Below are 12,179 nucleotides of genomic sequence, written 5' to 3'. Positions count from 1 at the left end.
TGGGAAAATTGTATGCTTATGCAAGCATAAGGACTTGAATTTAGATCCCCAGCACCCAAAAACAAAACAAAAAACAAACAACAGAAAGCACTGAACATATCCATGATCACCCATAACCCAAAAACAGGGAGGCAGAGACAAACAGATTTCTGGGGCTCCCTGGACAACCTCCCTAGGCAAAATGACAAACAGTTCAAGGAAGAGATCCTGTATCAAAACTAAATAGAGAATGATTTTTGGAAAATATCTGGATATCAGCCTCTAGCTTCCATGGGTTACCCCACATAAATGTGCACACACACTTATAAATTCTGTCTTAGTTAGGGTTTTATTGCTGTGAACAGACACCATGACCAAGGCAACTCTTATAGGACAACATTTAATTAGGGCTGCCTTACAGGTTCAGAGGTTCAGTCCATTATCATCAAGGTGGGAACATGGCAGCATGCAGACAGGCATGGTGCAGGAGGAGCTGAGAGTTCTACATCTTCATCTGAAGGCTGCTAGCAGAATACTAACATCCAGGCAGCTAGGGTGAGGGTCTTAAAGCCCACACCTATCCCAACAAAGTCACACCTACTCCAACAGGGCCACACCTTCTAATCCTGCCACTCCCTGGGCCAAGCACATGCAAACCATCACAAATCCTAAGCGTCAATAAGTCTTTCACCCCATCTCACAGACATACTGAGTATGGGGAGTATTCCTGGTGGAGCTCTTACTTGTGCTTGGTTAGCATGGTTTCAATCTATTCTAAAAGTCTCAGGTTAGATCTGGAATTGAAAATTAGTTTTGTTTGCTGTTTTGATCCAGTATCTCCCTACATTATCCAGGCTGGCTCTAACCTCTTAGTCCTCTAGTCCCAGCCTCCAGAGTTACTGGGATTTCAGGAATGTGCCACCATGCCTGCTTGGTTGATTGGTTCATTTTAAGAACCCAATTTGGCTGGGCAGTGGTGGCACATGCCTTTAATCCCAGCACTTGGGAGGCAGAGGCAGGCAGATTTCTGAGTTTGAGGCCAGCCTGGTCTACAGAGTGAGTTCCAGGACAACCAGGGCTATACAGAGAAACCCTGAGTTGAAAAAAACCAAAAAAAAAAAAAAAAATTGAGGTGGGAGAATGAAGACTCAGAGGTTAAGTGCACTGGATGTTCTTCCAGAGGACCCAGGTTCAAGTCTTATCATCCACATAGAAGCTCACAACCATCTGCAACTGTAGTTCCAGGAAATCCAAGGGCACCAGACGCATATGTGCTACATAGACAGGCAAAACATCCATTAAAATAATATAATAAGCTACTAAAAAGAAAAACCCAATTTGGAATATTCACTGATAACTAGATGGACTCTCAAAACCATAACTTTGATATTCTGAGACTCCCAAGGGGGCAGAAGTGATTATGTCAGAAAGGAATGTTAACATACGCTCTACTGCAGATTCATGTATCTAAACACAAGGTTCTTATAAATTATTAAGATGAAAAAAATCACTAAAGAGCAAGAAAAATAAAAGTTGACCTTGAATAGTATCTGTATGAGATGGCTCTGCAGTTAAGAGCACTAACTGCTCTTCCAAAGGACTCTGGAAGATTTCCTACACCCACATGGCAGCTAGCAACTGTAATTTTACTAATTGTAACTCCAGTCCCAGAGAATCTGACATCCTCTCTGGCCTCCGCTGGCCCCAGGCCATGGTATACTGTTATATATGCAGACAAACATGCGCACATATTAAATTAATTCTTGTAAAAATTTAAGGTTTGTATTGTTGAATAAATATCTTTCAAGTGCCAGCTGCGATCCTCCTATGGTATCAGAGTTAATGGGAAAGAAATAAAGTCAGGAAGCACCAGCTGTGCAGAAGCATGCCCTGGAGTGATTCTCCATGAACACACACAGCAAAATCCACGTTATTACAGTATGAAAAAGAAGATTAAAAGTTCTAAGCCCGGCATGCAGGAAGCAGGACGGTATTGCCATAAATTCAATGATGTAAGGCCCTGTCAAAGAAGGAGAAGGGTGGATCAGGCAGCAGGGCTGTAGCTCAGTCAGTAGTGCTCAGTCAGTAGTAGAGTTTTTGCCTGTGCACAAAGCTCTGGGTCTGATACAGAGAAAAATTATAATCTTGTCTTTATTTAAAAATATGCATGAGAATAAAAAATATCTAGACGTAAAGTTATAAAATTTCTAATAGTGATTATCATTTAATATAATGCATTTGATCATGTGAACATTTTTCTGTAACTTAAGCTCATTTGTATGGTATCTACAAAGATTACATTTGTAGAAGAAAAAGCAGAACTAATGAGTCTGAGGGGGAGATGGGTTGCTTCCCATTTGGAGCCAATGGACTGATCCCTTAGAGCTGGTGCAGTTTCAGAGGGCTTTATTTATTTGGCAGCTAAGTGCCTCTTGCCTAGATTTCAGCTTTCCTAACGTCACCACCTCTGATCCTGTACCTCAACCCTTTAGCTTCTCATATAATGCGTGGGGAGTTGAGTTCTGCCCCTCTTCCCCTGTGCTCAGAGGAGATGAGACAAAGGAAGAGCCACACTGGCTACTAATTAAGCTCCTTGTAGTTGGCTAATGGGTCATTTGGCACTTAGCAACATTTTAACTTCTCCCGAGAGTTTTCTGGCCCATTAACCCCCAGACTTACATCACAGAAGTCCAAGTGTATCGATTAGTTGCCTATATCTCCAACTTTGTTACCAAGAAACGTATGTCCCCACAGAGGTTCACCCAAAAAGAGTGAACTTATCCATTGTCAGACTTTGTCATTGCTGATGAAGAGAGTATAAATAATGGTATTTATCAAATGATAGCTAGTCAGGTTCCAGAAGATGACAGCGTCAGCCCACTACCCCACCATCTTTTTGTTTGCTTGTCATGTAGAGCTGGGGGTGGGGGTGAACTCCGGGCCCCAGCTGGGCAAGCATCTGCCACTAAACCACATCATTTGAACTTCCCTTTTAAGCTGGCAACATTGTTGTAATCAGTACTTCCACACGCAAGTATTGTGAAAATGGTGCAAATTTTTGTTCTTTCTAGGTGGTTACGAACCATTTCTATCATCCTGTTCTTGAACAAACAAGATATGCTGGCAGAAAAAGTCTTGGCAGGGAAGTCAAAAATTGAAGACTATTTCCCGGAGTATGCCAACTATACTGTCCCTGAAGATGGTAAGATGTCAAAACACAGTCTCACTTACAACTGAAGGATCCAACTGTTCTTTTCTCATAGTCCTGTAACTGTAAATCAGAGATGTCTGATGAATCTAAGACATAGCCTCAGATTAACCACCCCACCACCCCACCACTCCACCACTCCACCACCACCCACCACCACCCACTCTACCCCCCCCTCCGTCTCTGTTGCCCACTCCTAAAGTACTAGAGTACAGGGTAAGTTACCCTGTCCAAAGTGCTCGGGACCAGAAGTGTTAGGGAGCTTGGAGTTGTTTGAATTTTGGAATGTATGCTTATTCAGGAGATATGACCCATATTTCATGAAACCCAAAATTCCTTGAATGCTGAAATGTGGTTTTCTTCACGTCATATACATAGCATGAGGGTTTTGACTATCCCGTGACATGAATCCAGTGTGAGAGTTTCCCCTTGTGGTATGATGTCAGTACATGAAAGGTTTACCAGATGTGGAATATTTGAGATGTTATGTGTTCAGAATAGGGATAGTCAAACATCCTAACTTGTGAGAGGCTCAGATTTTGACTTTTCCATTAATGCTGTGCCATACAAGGAAAGGTTGTTTGACTGTGTGACTGTGTCACCCTAGGGAAGCACTCTCATACCACCAGCTGGATCTTTTGTGACCAGCCATATCATTCAAACCCCATCTAGTAACCCTGGGTGGTAGCTTCTGTTAATTTTCCCAGAGAACAGTGGTTCTCAACCTGTAGGTCATGACCCCTATGAAACATGACACATATGATATCTCCTGCATATCAGATATTTACATTACAGTTCATAACAGTAGCAAAATTACAGTCATGAAGTAGAAACAACAAAAATAATGTTATGGCTGGGGACTTCCCAGGACCCCCAGTATGAGTCTGTGTAGTAGCTAGAAAAAGCAAGGCCTTACAAAAACTGAGTGCATCCCAGACAGCACAGCCTTCCCCTCTACCACAACTTGAAAGAAGAAATGGAAAGGGGATGCTCAGCTTATCAGGATTTAGTTAGATGCTTTGTTGAGTAGATGATGCTTTGCCCTAACCTGTCCGTTCTGGTTGCTATGACAAAATTCCTTAGGCAGGGAGACTTATAAACAACAAAAGTGTTCTAGAGGCTGAGAAACCTCCAGAACAAAGGACTAGCAGATTTGGAGTCTGAGGAGGCCTGCTCTCTTCACTGAGCTCTGCATCCTCGGCTGGTGGAAGGCATCAACAAGCTCTTCCAGGTCTCTTGCATATGAGCACTGTACCCCTGCTCACCACAGCAGAGCCCCTTGTAATGGGGTCATCTCACTTGCAGATACTGTAGTGAGGGAGACATCTGAGGAAAAAGTACACAGCATTCAGACCACAGGATAACCGATGCCTTCTCAGAGCTCTATGAGAATTCTGCTTCACGAGAAAGAAAGGAACATTGTGTGTAATTTTTGCCATATACATGTATGTTAATCCATAGACCCATCTCAGTAGAGCTGATTCCTTCTGCATCACCACACTTTCAAATCTTTGCTTCCCATTGCTGAATAAAATTCTGTTTTCAATTTTGACAGCAACCCCAGATGCGGGAGAAGATCCCAAAGTTACAAGAGCCAAGTTCTTTATCCGGGATCTGTTCTTGGTAAGCGATTTTCTTGCCCTTTTGTTTTCTGCCACCTCACGGTTACCTTGTTCTCTGCAGTTCGCTAACTATCCCTTCCTGCTCTCACTGTCTCCCAAAATCGTGAGCCAAGAGAGAAGCAGCTGCCCTCCCCCAGCCCCTACCTCCCCCAACCTGAGCACACTGACTTCAGATAGGTTAGATCTCTCACCCAGTTCCATAAAGCTCCCAGCATACCCAGAGGGGACTAGCAGGTTACAGGGCTACACCATTCACGTGCGTCTTCCAAACAGAAGCAAGTCCTTCTGCAGAGTCTAAGGTGCACACATTCAAACCATGGTGTCTACTTCCTCCATCCAAAATCACCAGCAGGATGACATGAAAATGAACTCGCCCAAATTCTGGCCCCCTCCCTTTCTCAACTTGCCACATTCGCTAGATACTTTATTTTTTTGGCTCATTGGTTTGTTTTGGTTTTCAGTATCTTATATGCTAGGCGAGCATTATTATCATTATTACATGCCAGTCCTTGATTTCTTGAGATAGAGTATATGTAGCTCAGGCTGGCTTCAGAATCACTAGACAGCCCAGGCTGGCCTCTAATTTATTACATTCCTCTCACCTCTGCCTCTGGGATTACAGGCACCTGTCAGCAGACCCTACACATTTGTTACAGTTTTGGGACCCACTGTGTGTAGCTGGATTTGAACATTTTATTAGTTTAAAAAACTGGGAAATGCCAAGACGTTCCCAGGGGCACGTTCCTATTAAGACTTTCTGTGCAGTACAGATGCTGACAGCTGTCCAATTCTGGATAAGTGAGAATCTTTGCTCAGTCAGTGCAGAGATGGTCCACAGCCTTCCCATATGTCTCCCTCTGTCCCCTTCTTACCATGACCCTGGGATGGGTTTCTTTTCCAAAACCCCTATGGTGACTTAGAAAATAACTACCTGAAGAGTCCAGGTTCTAGGCCTGGTGTGTGACTCAGTGAGACAGCATTTAACACAGCATACATACAGCCCTGAGCTCCAGTCATGTCCCTAGAGAGGAACAAAAGTCTCCCCAGATAAGGAAGACAGAAAGGGAAAGCTACAACTAAATTGGAGTCCTGCCAGGTTAAACAGAACCATTTCTCTGTGACTGGACTCTTAGAGCCTTTACTGTGCTAATGCCCGTTTATAGCCTCACGTATGCCAGGCAAACGCTCTACCGCTGAGATACATCCTGATTCTCTTTTTTAATTTTGAGACTGGATCTCACTAAATTCCCCCTTCTCACCTGTGGTCCTTGTAATTTAGCCTGCCAAATAGCTAAGAGAGCAATCCTAGGCCATCATATGAAGCTTGGAAATCATTTCAGTAAGGGAATATATTTTATAGTAAACCAGCAGGTTCTTTTTTTTTTTAATTATGTAAGGCCATAAAATAAAGGCAACATGTTTTTAAAGGTCATAAAATGCTATTATGACATGAACTAACCTAATGTCGGACATTTAAGATGAGGATTTAAAAAGATCTGTGGCCTCATCCATGCACACACTCCAGTCTTGGACAACCCTTGTCTTCCCTGACTGAGAACAAACCCCAGCTTGGATGCAATTGGCCAGCCGTGGGCCAGAGGCAATAGCACACACACATCTCCACTTGACCTACGGCAGTCAGAGCCTTAAGTAGTTCAGAGTTAGAACCTGCAGCTTCAGGGCACAGGCAGCAGGCAGCCTGCAGAACTGGGGCTTCAGCGCTCGCTCCATCTGTGCATGTTCTATTCTGGCATGACATGACTTTGGCAATTCAGGCCTTGGGGCCTAACGGGAAGATAAAAGGGGTGGGGAAGGTAAAGTGAATGGAGTTTCTTTTGAAGAATGGAAGAAGGTAAATCTGGCAGAAGAAGGAGTAGATTCATGAGGAAGTCTCCTATGAGAGGAGGACCACGTGCAGAGTGGTCCAGTCACTGAAGTTTCTGAGTAAGGACAGCACCAGGCATGGCACTGTGTCACACAACTCCCCCTCCCAGAGGTGAAGTCAGGAGCCATCCTCCACAGGCAGGAGGGACTTAGGACCAGATGGCCAGGAACAGAAGAGCCAGACAGTCAACCCACAGGGTCCCACCAGTCACTGCAAGCAGCTCAGTCCCCCAAAATCAGCAGTGAATCTGTCTTTAAGACTGGTTATAGTGGCTAAGAGGTTTATACTGGTGTTCAAGTTCTGGGATAACAGGACTACATCACCATGTCCAGTTTTGTGAGGTACTGAGGAAAATCCTCGTTGCGTGACAGGCAAGCACTGAGCAAGCTAGTCAACTGAGCTACATCCCCAGCCATCGCTGGGTCTTAGCACTCAGAACTATAACAGACCTATGTCTCTTAGACTATGCACCAGTGTTTGACAAACTCAGTTTTCTTGTCTTGGGCCTCTCCTCTCAAGTCTCATGAGTTGGGCCACAGTCACACAAAACCATCACCTTTTTATTTATTTACGGTTTTTTTTTTTTTGTTGTTATGTACTGAAACATGATCTTGCCATGTAGCGCTATCTGGCCCAGAACTGGTTATATAATCTAGATTGATCTCAAACTTAAAGCTGACTTCCCCTGCTTTCTGGGTGCTGGGATTACAGACAGAGGCACCTGGTAAGGCTTGTCCAATTCAACTGACAAATTCATTTGTTTTGTTTTGTTGTTTTAATGAAAAACAGTGGATGAATCAGGTTCGATGAGAGATCTAGGCTGTTTGAAGTTTGCAGATTCAGTCTGACAGTGACTCACTCCCTAAATGCTGACACAATCAGGGACAAGCTAATAAATTATAGAAGAAAATCTGTTTCTATCTCTTCTGTGCATACTTGTTCTATACATATTGGCCAAATGCCCTACCTGGTGCTTTAAGGCCAAAAGACATTCATGTCTATGTCCTTAAGCCTAAAAATGAAAGCTACAGCGGGGCTATAGCTCAATGGTAGAATACTCTGCCTACCTTCTAATGTTTGAGGCTCTGGATTTCATCCCCAGCAACAAGCATACTCACAGGACAAGTCACCATCTACTCTGACCTCTCTGAGAAGCTTCATAACCAGATGAGCATTTCCCAAAGACTCTTTCTGTGGTCCTAACAGCTCCCTCTGTTCTGTGTATCAGGATGCTTTGCAGACAAAAGATGTCAGACAGGAGGTCCTGGAATCCTTCCGCTGGCTATGTGTAGCTAGAAAGCTGTGCATAACTATGCAGGGGCTTTCGGGAGCTGCCAACATCACATCCCATAGACCAGCATCCCACAGACGAGAAACCTAACCAATAGGAATGCTTCCTCACAGCTCTGGCTGTGGACGTGTATAATCAGGTGCCAGCAGAGGACCTAATCCTGAGATGCTCTTCTTGGCCCATGGATGGCATCTGTGCTTTGTGTCCCCGTGATCAACATCCAACATCTGCACGTCTGTCCTGACCTCTTCCCCTGGCAGGAACACCGGTTGTGTGGAACTCAAGCTAATGATTTTATTTAACCATAATTGTCTCTTTAAAGATCATGTCACCAAAATGTAGGCACATCCTAAGGCACTGGAGGGGTTCAGACCCAACACAGAAGTTTCAAAGTGCAATTCGGGTGTACCTTTCTCTAACCTGTCCCACATGGTTTCACAGATGGAGCATGTTTAATCTTGTGCTTCCCACAACTGACAACAAAGAACTTTTCTCCAAGACAACACACACACACACACACACACACACACACACACACACACCAGGCAACATTCCACTGCCAGCCAAAGTCCCTGTGTGGAGAAAGGAAGATGTATGACCGAGATACAGCCCAGCACATATGGATACTTATATAAATTAGTTACATGAGGTGGCACAGGCCTATGGTGAGGCAGGAGGATGGCTATAGCTCTGCAGTTCAAGGTTGGTGTGGATGATATAGCTAGACCATGCCTCAAAATAAATATAAATGAATTAAAACTGGGTTAGAGATCAGCTCCTTCCCCCTATCCCAATGGCAGGCACTAGTCACAGAAGCTACCACATAAATAGGCAGAATATATTTCTACTAGCGGAGTTCTGTTCACCAGAGCAACATAGACAGAGGCCAGTTCTGGAAATCTTAGCCTACCTTGCCCTCTCCAAGGCCAGCACTGCGTTTCAGCTCAGAATCAGTGTCTGTGGCAAAGACAAGCTTGTCTGTCCTGGCACATGCTTGGCATCTAGAGAGTTTGTGAAGGCAGCAGCCGGTCAGCCCTAAGTCCTCTCTGGTCCCTATATAAAATGTCCTCTAAGCTATCCCCCATTTGATTGCACTGGGCCCTGTCATCCTAAACATAACATTCTTTTTACAGAGGATCAGCACAGCCACAGGTGACGGCAAACATTACTGCTATCCTCACTTCACCTGCGCCGTGGACACCGAGAACATTCGCAGAGTGTTCAACGATTGCCGTGACATCATCCAGAGGATGCACCTCAAGCAGTACGAACTCTTGTGAGGGCTACCTACCCCTCCTCCTCCTCCTCCCTGCTGCCTCTCCTCCCTCTTGGCAACCCCATGAGGCAGCATATCTCCCTAGCCTGCGTGTCTGTCCACCCTGAGCCATGGTAGGGCGTAGTGAGTGTCTGGTGTCATTGGGCTGCTGTCTGTCCTGTCCTAGGTATGCCTACATGTGACCACCAAGCCTCTGGCTACCTCTGTTCCCCAAGGTTTGGTTCTGTGACTCTGGACTAAACAGCCTCCCACTACCAATTTATATCACTGCAAAGCCACCAACTCTCCCTTGGGTTATACTGCAGTGGATTTTCTCTGGGTGGGAATCTATTTATTCTTTGATTGAATGGTTGATAGGTTGAATCATCACAGACAGCTTGGTGAATGGAGGAAATACATTGTTTTCAAGTTATCAAGCACGATCACGAAACTGCCAGGGCAGTGCCATGCACTTGGTTTTCCCCTTTAAAAATGTGAGGCTACCAGATGTCTGCCTTTTCTGGTCTGCACTGGCCCAGTGCTTAAAGTAGATTCAAGTCAGCAAAAGAATAAGAGAAACCTTTTCAGCCACAGTTGGCTTAAATACCGTAAGCCTTGGGTATTTGGGTTAGAGCACTCCTTGGAGCCTTTTCACTGGGGCAGAAAACCTGCCACATTTCACTACTGCAAATGGTGTCCCGCCTATAAACAAGGGGTCCTCTACACCTTCATGACAGCTGGGCATAGTCCTTCCTATCTCCTTTCTGTTGTTGCTTTACTAGACTGTACAGACCACAAGATGTAATACTCTTTTCTACGGCTACTCAAGAGTCCTCCTTGCAGAGTTCTGTGCCTTGGTGGCCGTCACCCCTGTAAGGAAACATGTCCCAGCTGTGTCCAGCAGTTTGCAGTCCACACAGCCTGCTGCTTCACAGTGGGGAATCAGTAGTATCTGTTCCTCTTAGGATATCTTTATCAAGTTGGTACTTAATGGAAGACTCGTAGACTTAGAATCATCCACTTTACCAGCAGTAGCATCCTAACACTGAAACTGTTGCAGCTCCCCTGAACCTCAGCTGCTGCAAATACTGGGATGACCCACTTCCAAGGCATAATTTTCAACCAATTCTTTTTTCAGGGTACTAATGGTCCCCCCACACACACACACACAAGATGAAATGTTTCTGATGACCCCTTCAAGTTTTGTAGGCAGGAGCAGGCTAACCACCCCTTAGTTAAGTTCTATACACAGTCCACCAAACAAGAAACCAGTAGACAGAGGAAGCACAGTGGTGTCAATGTTGTATATGAATAAGGACAATAGGATGGCATCTTCTGAAGATGAAATACTACAAAGCTACTTATCCATTATCTGTCTCTCTATCTGCATTGCTAGGGATGAGCCCAGCACCTAGAGCATGCTAGGCAAGCACTCTACTGCTAGTCCATATCCCCAGTCATAACTCCAGCCCCCACAGAAACCTTTATTTTAAATATAAAGACAAAAATAAATGGCTGTTCCTCACATGTGTAAGATGTGCAAACACAAGTTATGGCAGGACACCTAGAAAGGGATCACTCTGTCTAAGCCCCAGGCTTTGGGGGTCATGCTCTTAGGCTTAAAGTTGTCTGTAAAGATGTCCAAAGTTAAGTCTTTAGCAGTACAAATAGGAAGGAGTGGCAGCCTGCATTGCTCATCATCTCCTGACTGTTTTGTTGATTCTGTAAACAGCAGCATTGTAGAATGCTCTAAAAACTCATCCTGGATGAGATACTCTTCCACGAAAGGGTACAGGACATGCCTCAGCTCCTCATCACTGTCTTCTTGTGCCATTCTCTACCATTGCACAAAACTTCCATCTGAAGCCAGGCGATGAGGGTGCACACCTTTAATCTCAGCACTTGGGAAACAGAGGCAGGCAGATCTCTAAGTTCGAGGCCAGCCTAGTCTACAGAGTGCATTCCAGGACAGCCAGGGCTGCACAGAGAAACTCTGTCTCAAACAAAACAAACTTCCATTTTGTTTTCCAACTTCCAACACATGAGATGACAGTGACTTTCAGTTCCCCCTGCATTCTCAAAGCAAAGAAGAAAAACTTGCGTGTGTGTGTGCGCGCACACACACACACACACACACACACACACACACGTGAGGTTTTTATACTATAGTGTACATTACTACTCAACAGTTCCCTGCTCACTAAATGACTACTGAAAAGTTTTGTCGCGGCCGAATGTGTAACTCTGATGAAGCACATGCTTAGAGACCTGAACTCAATCAAAAGAAATGTAAATAAAGTTAAATCATTAGAAAAGACCCAGACTCCTTAAGTAAGAAAAACAATGTGCTTTATCTGACAGAATTATTACACTATTTGTTCTTAAATTCAAACATCCATGTCTTCCCTGATTCTTTTCATGTTTTAAACATGCGCAGGCATTAAATTCAGACTCAATAACATGGTCTCCTGGAAAGAAAACTGCACATACCTAAAAACCCGGTTCCTTTAGCACAGAAACACAAAAGCCTTTAGTCTCACTCATTGAATTTGTACTTTTGAGCATATAACTTCATGATCTATAAGAAAATGAGAGCCATTTTGTAGAAAAACAGAAAAGACCCAACTTTCAGGAGTAGACATAGTCTCGCGTGTCCAAAGCTGCGGGGTCCTTCCTGTGGAAGCACGGACTGTGTGTCACGCATGCGAGTGGTAATAGCATCCATGACATTTATATTCTATACAGATGGAACCTTTGGTTATACATATATCTCGTAAAATGAAAAGATGAATTTGCTACAGAGTACACGGTCTGTTTTTATAGCGTGAGAACAGTGCAGCCAACCGTTTATTCTGCAGTCGCTGGCATTGAAGATTCAGAGTCCCCGTGAGGTACATAGGAACGACCAACATTCGCTCTCCTCCGTGACTCACAGGACC

General features: G+C 44.4%; 1 protein-coding gene across 2 annotated transcripts in view; it reads left to right on the top strand.

Moving 5' to 3' along the window:
- The window catches only part of Gnal (G protein subunit alpha L), a 137,831-nt gene extending 125,653 nt beyond the window's left edge, over positions 1–12,178 (top strand). For both annotated transcript variants that reach the window (XM_052155187.1, XM_052155188.1), the window contains exons 10-12: positions 3,051–3,181; positions 4,743–4,810; positions 9,119–12,178. In XM_052155187.1, the coding sequence (XP_052011147.1) occupies positions 3,051–3,181; positions 4,743–4,810; positions 9,119–9,265 (346 nt within the window). In that variant the 3' untranslated portion in view covers positions 9,266–12,178. The remainder of the gene's footprint in view (positions 1–3,050; positions 3,182–4,742; positions 4,811–9,118) is intronic.
- The last annotated feature ends 1 nt before the right edge of the window (position 12,179 follows it).

Source organism: Apodemus sylvaticus, chromosome 13, assembly GCF_947179515.1.
Source record: "Apodemus sylvaticus chromosome 13, mApoSyl1.1, whole genome shotgun sequence".
Classification (NCBI taxonomy): domain Eukaryota; kingdom Metazoa; phylum Chordata; class Mammalia; order Rodentia; family Muridae; genus Apodemus; species Apodemus sylvaticus.
Note: the sequence above shows the minus strand (reverse complement) of the source record. Positions and strands in the feature narration are given on the sequence as shown.